The 12,557-nt window shown below is 45.1% G+C and overlaps 1 protein-coding gene across 3 annotated transcripts in view; it reads left to right on the top strand.

The window, feature by feature from the left end:
- The window catches only part of EPHB2 (EPH receptor B2), a 68,203-nt gene extending 55,666 nt beyond the window's left edge, over positions 1-12,537 (top strand). Inside the window, exons 6-16 of one of the 3 annotated variants that reach the window (XM_053452194.1) lie at positions 3,054-3,178; positions 5,074-5,236; positions 5,395-5,503; positions 5,633-5,697; positions 6,742-6,864; positions 6,958-7,205; positions 7,288-7,503; positions 9,154-9,303; positions 9,545-9,738; positions 10,046-10,201; positions 11,411-12,537. In XM_053452194.1, coding sequence (XP_053308169.1) covers positions 3,054-3,178; positions 5,074-5,236; positions 5,395-5,503; positions 5,633-5,697; positions 6,742-6,864; positions 6,958-7,205; positions 7,288-7,503; positions 9,154-9,303; positions 9,545-9,738; positions 10,046-10,201; positions 11,411-11,519 — 1,658 coding nt within the window. In that variant the 3' untranslated portion in view covers positions 11,520-12,537. Of the gene's footprint in view, positions 1-3,053; positions 3,179-5,073; positions 5,237-5,394; positions 5,504-5,629; positions 5,746-6,741; positions 6,865-6,957; positions 7,206-7,287; positions 7,504-9,153; positions 9,304-9,544; positions 9,739-10,045; positions 10,202-11,410 lie in introns of all 3 variants that reach the window. The other 2 variants (XM_053452193.1, XM_053452192.1) reach the window with 2 other exon arrangements.
- The last annotated feature ends 20 nt before the right edge of the window (positions 12,538-12,557 follow it).

Genomic DNA, 12,557 nt, shown 5'->3' with positions numbered 1-12,557 from the left:
ACAGTATGTTCGCAATAAGGCGTCTGGAGTTTGTAACACATGTATGTTGGTCTGTCTGTGAACATACAGAGATCCGTGTGATGTGAAATCACCTCCATGTGTTGCCAGTGTGGGTCCAGACCACTGCTGTGTCTCATAGGCGTTAGGGTCTCCTCTGACCCCAAATCTTCCACGTGCCTGTCCTGCCACACATTGGGGTAATTGAAAAATGCCAGAATTCCCTGCTGAGTGCTGGTATCGTGGCTGCATCTCCCAGGTCGGTAACCTGACACCCCAGAGATGCAGATCTTGTCGATGAGGATCTCATGAAAGCCAAAAGCGTTGCAGCTGTTCCCTCTTTAATTTCAAGCTGTTGATGATGAGAGAAACCTAGGGGGGAGGAAGCCCAGACAGGGGTGCTATGGGATCCGTCCAGCTGCCCTCGGTCTCTATTACTGGAGCGAGGTCTGGGGCCGTGCATGGCACAGCAGGATATTACTTTCAGCCATTTTGGTGTTAACTGCCTGCTCCACTTCTGGCCCGTTTGACATGCTTTGTTGCTCAGTTGTTTTGGGTCATTTCCATACAGGGACACGCTCTGACACAGCTTGTTATTGTATTCTGTCAAGTATTTCCAAAAACGTGGTTTTCCTTGGGTAAAAGGAATTTCCATCGGCCCCGGGGAATTTAAAGTCTGGTTACAAGTTTGAGGATCGGTCTTTCCCCAGGGAATTTGATTGATAGAAATCAGCATTGTCTCATTTTTAATTGCTCCCTTGGGGCTCGGGGCAGGCAGCCGCTCCCAGGACCTTTTGGAGGGGCTGAAGGGGTTACAGAGTCAATGTATGGCAGCTGCAGGATGGATACAGTTAAATCTGCTTAAAGGAGCGGCACCATTTCAAAAGGCAGACAGAGGGGAAAAAAGCAGGCTGGCTTAATTTCTGGATGGGATGCCTGAGCGTTAAGATTGTAGAGATAAGGAGGAAATTATCCGGTATGTAGAAATGTTTTCAGCACTTTCCCCCCAAGCACTAGTCCCGTGGCCGCGCACTGGACATCGTTCTTTACGCATCCAGGAGAGATGTGGCGCTTTTCGGCCATAGCCTCAAGAGACAGACGGAGGGTGTGAACTCACATTCAGACAGAATGACACGATTTTGAAAAATGAAGGCAATGACATGCAGAAAACATGCACTTACAGCTGTATTTCAAACTCACAAATTCCTCTGCTGAGGGTAATTAGAGACAGGTGAGGAAGTGAGTATCGTCGGAGGAGTGACGGCCCTGAACCGTGGCAGATCCTCAGCCTGAGGCGCCGTGTGATGGACACAATCTCAATAAAGCATTCATTTGGAAACGTTCTCAGACTCATCCACAATGGCGGGGGTGAAAGCCATGGACACTAAGGTAGAACTGGGGGCCACAAAAAGTTTGTGGCAGTACATAAGAAACGTCGATAAGGACCTGTGAGAGGAAAATGTAACTACAAAGACGTAATTTTCTTGCCCCAATGTTTTAAATCCCTGTCACCTGCCCCAATGTGTGGACCTGCTTATCACATAAATGCACGATAAAGTAGTCAGAAAAGCAGGGAGGGCTCGGGATCTACCGCAGGTTAATGTGGGTGAACTAGGAGCATGTCATTAGCTCCTTTATGTTTACATGAAAAGTCCCAAAGAGCCCCAAACCACTTCCTGATGCCCCTATAAAGGGGTTCTGAAGAGAAAGATTCGGGAACAATTCTTATGATAGCATCCGTCCATTGCTGCCAGCAGGAGGCAGTATCCGGTCTCAGGGCGTCTCTGCAGCCGTCAGGGACACTGTGCTAAGACTGGGCTGCGGCGCCAGGGATTTAAGGCAATTTTCCAGGTTCCACTCGTTGAGAGTTACTCGAGTTGCCATCGCACAGCCAGAACAAAGACTTTTTCTGCGCACATTCCAGGGAAAGGCTTGGACTCGGATCACAGCGGAGTCCAAGGAGATGAACCCAGGAGAGGGTGTTGGCAGACGGGGACGGGACGGCCTGGGCGGATTATCCAGAACACTGTGTGACGGGCAATCTTATTATCCCTGTGGCTATTGGATTAACTGGTTTTAAGCTAGCATGACCATGGACACTTATATGTATGTGTAGAAAGAAAGAAAAAAAGACAGACGCACAGAAACAGGTAGACAGACAGATGTAATCGTGTGTTTCCTGGAATATCATAGTCTTCATTGCCCGCTCTACGTATGTATGTCTAAAGAACCAGGCCCCCTTATTATTGGGGAACATAGGGAACAGCAGGTATAAGCCCAGTGGCATCAAGGAACCCCATCTGCCTTACACAACACACAGCGGAGGAATTACGACACCGATGATAGCTTGCCGAATTCTCTGACATTAGGAAACACACAACATTTCTGCAAAATTAAGATCCCTCTTTATTGTCAAATGTTTCAAACAATTGCCCTGATTCTTTCCATACTTTGTACGCTGACAGAGGACAGTAAATGAAAGGAAATATATTTCTTATATTTATTGTTTGTTGCATGTTGATGCCACAAGGGAACAGAGCTCCTTATAAACTAACAGGCCATTAATGTAGACCTTTTTGACCGCAGGGTCTGGTTGAGTTCCAATGTCAAAAGCCCAAGGTCATCCACCAATCTCATAGCAATCAGTTGACTTCTCTGACTTCATCCATTCATTAGGCAGCTGAGAGGCGAGCAACAGTCCCCAAATCTGTGCTCAGTTCAGCAGCATAACAGGATAATGCATAGAATTTATTGGTCAACGAGGAGATAACGGGTCAATGCGTCTGGGATCGTACCACTAGATGTAGCAAACAGAGCAAGCGCTTAGATTGGAACTGACAGCTCCTGAACGCAGAGCCTAAAACAGCAAGGCAGCAAGCGGACAGGGCGGCCAGGTGCCCTTTACTAGAGGAGCACAAACGTTCTGCTCTGATGAGTCTATAAGATGCACTGGGCTAATTCTGCAAAACGTTTGTACGATTTCCTCCCATTCAGCCTACGTTCTCACGTTCACTCTTTATTTGCCTTTTTCTGACACGTCTCCTTTTTTCTTTTAGCGCCATCCACCGTGTCCATCATGCACCAAGTCAGTCGAACTGTAGACAGCATCACGTTATCTTGGTCCCAGCCCGACCAGCCCAATGGTGTCATCCTAGACTACGAGCTTCTGTTTTATGAGAAGGTGAGTTTTTTGATGGCTGGAAACCTGCCGCTTTAAGTCTGTCGTACATAAGATCCCGGCATTAAATTGTATGAGGTTTCCCAAGAATAGGAAGAAAGACTCCAGACTCAGGCATGCAGGTTTCCAAAGTGTCTGACTCCAAGTGCTTGTGGGGGAACGTTGCCAATCCTCTCTGTGCACATGTACGAATAAGGCAACAGAACCTCAAGGCTTCAAAGTATAGTCCTAATTTCATCCAAATTTGTGTGATAGGGACTTTTTGTCTCATTTACAGCGTGAAGGTTCGTCCTGGAATGTAGATCCTTCCTTACAGGCTTGGATTAAAGTTTAAATATATTTTAAATTCCTGAACGCTCTGGATTCTGTTACCTTGTGATTTAAAGTGTAGCGAGCGTCTGTAAAGGTGCTGAGTTGGGAGTATGTTGCAGGCCTGCTTTAAATCTCAGTACCTTCAGTGAACCTTCTCCTCCAGTTGTGGTGTCACGGTCCCTCTCAAACCTACATACATACTCTATGCAGGGAGGGACACTTCTATTCAGGGATAAGCAGGAGCTACATACTCTGCTTTTTCCAGTCTTCTGCCTTCACCGGTCAAGCCATCAACGTACAGCTTTCGAGCGTCAAGCCTTCAATGCCCTACTATAACGGGCAACAAGCGATGAGTGTTGACGTTTAAGTTATTCAGGCATGAAGTGTCTTGGGAAACCCTTCGAGCTGCTCTTTTCTGTCAGAACCAATGTAATGTGGAGGTGTTGGTTCCAAAGATTTATTTAATTTATAGATAACACTGCAGGAGCTCAGGTAAACCATAGGTGCCGATGAGATACTCTGACGGCTCAGTATATACACAGCATCAACCCACCAGCCAGCGCTCAGGGGCATGTTGGGTTAATAGCAAATTGCTCCCAGTCCACTACTTAGTGTTTAGTCCTCTAACCCCTTTGTTGCTGGAAGAGTTAATCTTTCGTGCGATGTTAGGGCAGCCTTGAGAATAAGATTACGGTTTATCTCTGGGATCTGAGACATTTGTTCCCCTTTGTTTCAACATCTGTTTTGGAGAAAGGGCAGGGACCCATATCTTGGACATGACGAGATTTCTCTGGCTGCATATTAAATAATTTCCCCTGGTATTTTCTGATACATGAGATATCGCTTCCATTTGAACTCTTCTATCACCGCGGCTGAAAAAGAAAACTGATCTTGTTACCTCGCGTTCCACGAGAAAGGTTCAGTTTAAAAGGAATTAAAAAATCAGAAGTTGGTGTTTTGTGCATTAATATGTGTTGATGTGCCAAGCGTATTACTTTTCTAGTTTTAGGTGTAAACCCTGCATGTAGCGACTAATATTCCCTGCCACAACGCCTCACGGCCACTCCCATGCGTGCCGCATGAATGGCCCGGCACAAAATTGGTTCATTTTTGTGAAACCTTAAACCCGCTACATGCTCTGCAGTACAAACATAAACCCACAAATGTCGACTAAGAAGGCCTGACAGCAAACATTGGCCACGTGAAGAAACACCATATAAGAAATAAAAACTACTTGACAATCCTGGGATGACAGAATTTGTTTAAATACCAAGCTGATAATTAGGGGTTGGGTGACCCTGGTTTGTCCTCCGTGCTTTGTGTCCGGAGCAATAATATCCACGGCAGCCGTCCTGCTGTCCCCAGTAGGAAGCTCAGTAGAGCCGTACGGGCCAGAGACCTCACTCATTTGGCACAGAATCTTCTGGCTGATACCAGCCCCTCTGCCCATCTAGTGTGGTCTTACAGAGAAAGATCTAGTTCACGGGATCTGCCGGGATTTCACTGTTCAGGGGCAAAGCAGACAATGTGGGAAATGGAGGGGAAATGTTTTAAATAAACGTATGTCCTTTATCTGTCTTTAATAGGACCTTACAGAACACAACTCATCCGTGGTAAAAAGCTCTACCAACACTGTGATAGTGCCAGGTCTAAAAGCGGGCACAATATACGTCTTCCAGGTGCGCGCACGCACGGTGGCAGGTTACGGCCGATACAGCGGCAAGATGTATTTCCAGACCATGACGGAAGGTAAGGAGATGTATATTACCCCGTGTAACTATTATCCTGGGGTGAGGGTGGACAGCAGAGCCACACTGGAGACTTGACTTTAGGGCATGATTTGGAAGTATGAAAGAATACCCGTCCGTAAGCATGCACAGCGTGACCTGACCCTTTGTTTTTTTTAGCTGAATATCAGAGCAGCTTCCAGGAGAAACTTCCCCTGATTATTGGTTCCTCCGCCGCAGGCCTCGTCTTCCTCATCGCGCTCGTGGTCATCATCATTGTCTGTAACAGGTACAGTAGTGTTGTACCTGATATTTTGCAGATTGTAGTTTTTCCTTGGTGTAAATTTGCTGTCTATATCTTGCATTTTCACGGCTGTCTGGATTACAGGTTAAGCATTGTTTGTATTTTTTCTAGAAGACGAGGCTTTGAAAGAGCCGATTCCGAGTACACAGATAAGCTCCAGCATTATACCAGTGGCCACAGTACGTACCGACTGCCTTCACCAGGGCTGGGTGCTCGTTCTCTCGTTGGTTCGTTGGTTGATTTCTTCCCTTAATGTCGTGTTAAAGCCACCAGTCCACCAAACCATAATCAGCCATGGCCTGAACCACGGACCATTCTGCCTCATATTTAACCTCTGGAAATTGTTTTTGTTTAAATGAATATACCAAAATTTGTCTCCATAATAATGTGACGTTATTTGATTTGGATGCAACTATGCCCACAAATGTGTAAATCCATGTGTTGTTTTATTAAAGGCCACGTGTGGTGAAAGACCAACAGTTTTTGTGGCAGTGGCACTTAGCTTGTTGTCTCTTCTTCCAGTAGAGACCAGTAAACGGACTGTCATCCATTCCATCCTCATCTTTTCATGTTCATTTATGGCACAAATCATTCCTCATTAAAAGGGAAATTATCGCACAGCGAAGCCCATGTGGCAGGAATCAACGGTTGCTTTGTGCGACCTAACATGGCCACTAAAGCTCATGTGAAGGAAAAGCACAGCGTTACTTTACTGCTGCTGGGAATGCTAAGAAGGGAACGTGGGGCATCCATTTACGTGCCATCGGTTATTAAACAGGACTGTTTTTAGTATAATTTCCCTTTAAATGAGTGACATGTTATATGTTTGTCTGTTCTCACCTTTTTGTATGGGTTAGTCAGGGAGGTGAAAGTGATGTATTATATATATAAACTACACAAATCGAAATACAATCCAATTTTAGGCATTTAACTGTAACTCAGCCCAACATTTGCCAAACACATGTCCCCATACTGTGTGACAACACCAAGTCATACACATTTATCTACTAAAATTTAGAGAAGTATCCACCTTAGAAATATCTCCAAACGGCACAGTTACATGACACAATGAGCGGGAAACATATCACACGCCAGCTACATATCACACGCCAGCTACATACAATAATGTGAGATAATTAATCCATGTGTCCAGTCTGTGTCTGTTATAGAATGTCTCGGTTTCCCAAGCTCCTGGTGTCTCAGTTTTTATTTTCCCATCGCAGTGACTCCGGGAATGAAGATTTACATTGATCCCTTTACCTACGAGGATCCAAATGAAGCCGTCAGAGAATTTGCCAAAGAGATTGATATTTCCTGCGTGAAAATTGAGCAGGTGATTGGAGCAGGTAAGATCAAGGGATATAAACTGCAAACACAGAACGACGCTGCACTATATAAATCAATAGATGACACTCATTCCGCCAACCCATCTCTTGCAGGAGAATTTGGGGAGGTTTGCAGCGGTCACCTGAAGCTTCCCGGTAAAAGGGAGATTTTTGTGGCAATAAAAACCCTGAAGTCTGGGTACACAGAGAAGCAGCGGCGAGACTTCCTGAGCGAGGCTAGCATTATGGGACAGTTCGACCATCCCAACGTGATCCATTTGGAAGGAGTTGTAACCAAAAGTTCTCCAGTGATGATCATCACGGAATTCATGGAGAATGGGTCCCTGGACTCCTTCCTACGGGTATGACAATGGGACAACGAGAGACGTTTCTATGGAAGAGAGTTAGTTCCCCACAAGTAATTTCATGTATTATTTCTTTCAGCAAAATGACGGTCAGTTTACTGTGATCCAGCTGGTGGGCATGCTGAGGGGCATCGCAGCCGGCATGAAGTATTTAGCTGATATGAACTACGTCCATCGTGATTTGGCAGCACGGAACATCTTAGTGAACAGTAACCTGGTGTGCAAGGTGTCAGACTTTGGTCTCTCTCGGTTCCTAGAGGATGATACGTCAGATCCAACGTACACGAGTGCCCTGGTGAGTGTGTTAACAGATCTGTGGGGTTACCAGTGGCTGGATCCGGATACCGCATGTGCTGGAGCCATGTATTCAGGTCTCTGGTTCCAAAACCACAATGAGATGTACATGGGGATAATGTTTAAAACCAAGACGTACATCTATATAGTGAATGGATTATCTAAAAAAACATCACAATTTGATTCATGTTCCCTCGCCACATTAAAATATTTCATCCCTGGGTCTATTATTATTTAGCGTGTGTAGTGCCAACAGATTCCGCAGTGCAGTACATACAGGATTATCCGTATATATGACATTGAAACAACAAGTGTACAATCCTTCAAATAAAAGCAAACATGTCCAAATACACAGGGAGACCTTGATCTAACGAGCAGCGATTACAGGGACAGATACAGCTGCGCATTCCGTTCAGACACGACTCGCCTTGTGCCGCTTCTCTGCAATAACTGTGTGTTTCATTTTACAACAAAGAATGGGCCATTCTTGTAAATTGTTCTTTCCCAGTAATAAAGAAATCCCTTGCTAATTCCCCATACAGCCGTCCCCATGCCCCCCTTCCAGTGACTTCATCTGCGATATTCAGATCCACAGCAGATAAAAGGAATTCCGCGGATTCGCACGGTGACCTTGCACCCCTCACATCTAAAGGACAGTAGGATTTTGGTGGGATTTATGCCCCTAGTGACAGAAAGGTAGCACCAGCTGACATCCCGACAGTCACTCACACTAATAAGAGAGCTGCCGGCTGCCACTCACAGTCCTTTGTCCTCCTGTCTTCAGCTCCCAAGCCATATAAATGTACAGAGATTTCTCATTTCTAGGGACAGGATTTAGCAAGGTCTCTGTCATCGCAATGTAATCACCCCACTAATTAATTACCTACTGGTCGCCCGTGGGCAGGAAGCCTTCAAGTAGATGACTCCGTGTTTCATGTTGAATACATGGCCTCTTCAGCCGTAATTCTGCAGGAGGACACATACTTTATTCCATCTCCTAGAAGGATGGAGGAGGAACCCAGATTCCTGATAGCGAGATGCCGTGGGGCTGAGAATACGCTAGCTAGTTTATTAATCAGCTGTGGTTTTAAGGACATGATCTATTTCTGTATCCTGCTCCATTTCGCTTTTTGTTTTCAGGAACCATTAGATTGTAAGTTCTAGGGACAGCCAGGAGGGTAAACCACGAGCTGCAGGCACAGGCTGTAGCGCTGTAATTGTCCAGGTGTGCAATATTCTCCAGGAAAAGAACAATTATTTCCCAAAAGCCCAGACAAATAGTATCCAGCTCACAGATCTCACCCACAATTTAACCCTTAAACAACTGGGCGGTCAGCTGATTTCACAGAATTCCACCGTTGCTCTGGGAGATGAAAGGATGCAAATTAAGTACCTGGGAAAATGGGACGATGTGTTTACAGTCGAGGCATCCCCAAAAACTAGAAGCAAAATACAGAGGCATGTCCTTAATGGATTATGTTAACGGCAACGCCAGCCCCAATGTTATAAAGGTGATTTCTGAAGGAAAATATCTAGAGGGTAATATTGCAGCCTGTCAGTAAAATGCGGGCAGTGAGGTGGGTCACAGAGGACTTGGCGGGGATTCGGCTGCCTTATTCTGCATTTTCAGCTTTGTGGGTCTTTCCTCCAGGGTGGTAAAATTCCCATTCGATGGACGGCGCCAGAAGCGATCCAGTACAGGAAGTTCACCTCTGCCAGTGACGTTTGGAGTTACGGCATTGTCATGTGGGAGGTGATGTCATACGGGGAGAGGCCGTACTGGGACATGACCAATCAAGATGTAAGTGGAGATGCTGCGGGCGCATTGTTAATAAGAACACAAGGGAGCTCCATCAATAGCAATTCCATTTCAGTGGCTTTAAGAAACAGCAGAAGGGGTTGGGCACATTTTAAACTCTGTTAAAATATTGGGGAGAGTTGTCTGTTTTTACCTGGACCAATGCTTGAAACAATGGTGTCTTTGTAAGGCTGAGCTTGTTGTCCCTGCACAGCAGAGCTTCTTAACATGTGAATTATTGCAGGTGATAAATGCCATTGAGCAAGACTATCGACTGCCACCTCCGATGGACTGTCCAAACGCCCTTCACCAGCTCATGCTGGACTGTTGGCAGAAGGATCGGAACCACAGGCCAAAGTTTGGACAGATTGTTAATACTCTGGATAAAATGATCCGGAACCCAAACAGTTTGAAAGCAGTGGCTCCTCTATCGTCTGGGTAGGTATAATGCAGAGCCGGGATCCTAGCTTGGCTTTGTCAAGATACACTGAGGTTTATCTACTGGATACAGCCGGTAGAGGGTTGTTTAGGCCGTTGGTGGCTGGAAATGGTCTCTATGTCTGTTTCTTTGAGCCGAGTGTAAGATACTGCATGGAAATTACAGTATATTTGCCTCACTGTATTAGACTTGAACACCAGGGCCAGATAAATGTGCCCCTATTTATTTCATTATTCATTCATTTGGTGCATGGGAAGGAGCTACTTTGTGTGTTTGATTAAAAGTTCTGTTTTTTCCTGTGTTTAGAATCAACCTCCCGCTGCTGGACCGCACGGTACCCGATTACACCAGCTTCAACACTGTAGACGAATGGTTGGACGCCATTAAAATGGGCCAGTACAAGGAGAGCTTTGCCAACGCTGGCTTCACCTCGTTCGATGTTGTATCACAGATGATGATGGAGTAAGTTTGGTAACCAAGCCACCCCAGAAAGAAAGGCCATAGGGAATAGCTGAAAAATCTGAGCCCTTAATCAGCTGTGTAATACACCTTTTATATGTCAGGTCATTGATTAGCTCTGCTGACAACGTTTACACTATATTCTACCTTTTATTGAGATTAAAAGGCGATGCAATTTCTGAGTTTCAGGAGAACATTCCTGTCACTCCTGTGTTCCTAAACATCATAGCCCTGAGAATGCTCAAGAGCTTCTTCTAAACATGAGAGCTTCTTGTGATTAAGAGACTTTAATGTCAGAGGCATCTCACAGCCATTTAGAGGTTTCATAGGAAAAAAGGCATCTTTCAGAAATGGAATAAAGCAGGGCTGTGACATGTAATGCAGCTTTATTCCCCGGGAACTCTGGCCAACATCTCTTTAGAAATCCCAGGGTCGAATGAATCAGGGCTGCCCTTTCTCCTCTCGTCTTTACCTGTAGGGTGCAGGGCTTACAGGGTGCAGGTTCTTTTATCTCCTGATACATTGTGTGCAGATTGCCCTGAAAGTTCTGCTCTGGAGTTGCCAAACACGCATTAGACATGCAGGTGTGTAACCCAGGTGGGTGATGTCATTCACACCGACCAAACTCTTTCCTAATTCCGTGCCAGACACGACTGCCGGCGTTTCAGGGTTTATAGTGAAGAGAATGTATGACTGCAGCCAAAGGCAAGATTTTCTCAGCTTTAAGACTAATCTTGAAAGATTTGAGCCTGATTTCACTGAACTCAAAGCAGAGCTCATGGGAGCTTCAAACGTAAATGACCTGTTCATTAAAGACGTGTGTAAGTACGGCTGCCAGAACGCCTTTGTATTTTGGAGAACCAATATTTGTTCTCTCTTGTGAAGCTTGTAAGTATCAGGCCTGCCCTGCAGCGAGCAAACAGACGTGACAAGCTCATAGCACAGCTGTCCTGTAAGAACCATTTAAACTCTTCAGCCCCCCGTGTGCCCTGCCCCTGGGCATCTGCGGGCGTTTTCAGACATGTCCCTTTGTCTGTTGCGGACAGCTTTGTTTGCATTTCAGTGCAATGTCCCGTTATACTAGACATGCGGTGCCTGTATACAGGGTAATGTTTATAGACTGAAGACGCCTCACAAATTACTTTGGATGTTTATAAGCAGCTTAGTTAGATATCGCTTCTGATTTTTCTTTGCCTCCTTCCTGTTTTCTAGGGATATCCTACGAGTCGGGGTGACCTTAGCTGGACACCAGAAAAAAATTCTCAACAGCATCCAGGTTATGAGAGCACAGATGAATCAGATCCAGTCGGTAGAAGTTTAATGTTGAAGATTTGCTTCCTCGTCCTCAGACTTCCTTTGTCCTATAGCTCCGAGCCACCCCTTTTCTCCCGCACCCCAAAACCTGGTTCAATGAAGTTTCAGTAGCAGATTCGGAGCAGGCAGGACCTTGTTTAACCTCTATTTGGCCACTGAGAGGATTCTTCCTTTAGCTTTATCCTCAGAAATGTGCCACACATGAAGCAGATAATATTTACTCCCGGGGTGATGGGCCTGGGGTTCATGAAGATTATTTTTTCAAAATGTAGACATACAGCAATGGATTTGTTTTAAAAATACAAGTTAAAAAAAGGGCTTGAAGACAGTGGCCACAATTTTCACAACTAAAAAAGGGAGACTGGGGGCATCACGCCTTCCACTACACGATTATCAAAAACATAGACTGCTGACAAAATATGCAGCGAAAAGCCTCGTTATTTGGGGCTAAAAAAACCTAAAACACAATTGGAAGGACCAGATCTAGACACTGGGTGTATGGCGCATTTCAGGAGGGTTTCACGCCGTGAGCCTGCACATAAACTCTTACGTCAAGAGGAAGAGGAAATTATAGAGAGAAAAAAAACAGAGCTGAAATGTTATTTCCATTAAATGGACCGATTGCATCTCTGAATACAACTCTTCACCTTGAAGATGTTACAAAAAGCAAAATAAAGGCTTTTTCTGCGGAAGGAGAAGATGCCTTTGAGACTTAAGTGTTTGAAAATGTTACAAGAGACGATTCCTTTTTAGCTTGTTTTGTGAGTTATACATTTTGCAGGGGCCGCCGATGCCACACCTCAGAGCGCGTCTCATACATATCATGTGCACAAAAGTGATGTCATCACTAACTGCCAACGACCCCTTTCTCAGAAGATTCCCTAGTAGAGTGTGTAGTCGGTTTTAATTACAAAACTCTGAAGTGTAAAAAATGTTATGTCGTCAATGTTGTTGTTGTTCGGGAACATGTTCCTACTATGTTTACACCACTTTGACTTTTTTTAAATTGTTTTTAAATACTCAAAGTTTGATATTGCTTAAAAAA

Source organism: Spea bombifrons, chromosome 12, assembly GCF_027358695.1.
Source record: "Spea bombifrons isolate aSpeBom1 chromosome 12, aSpeBom1.2.pri, whole genome shotgun sequence".
NCBI lineage: Eukaryota > Metazoa > Chordata > Amphibia > Anura > Pelobatidae > Spea > Spea bombifrons.
The sequence above is the reverse complement of the archived record's forward strand: the minus strand, read 5'-3'. Positions and strand labels throughout refer to the sequence as shown.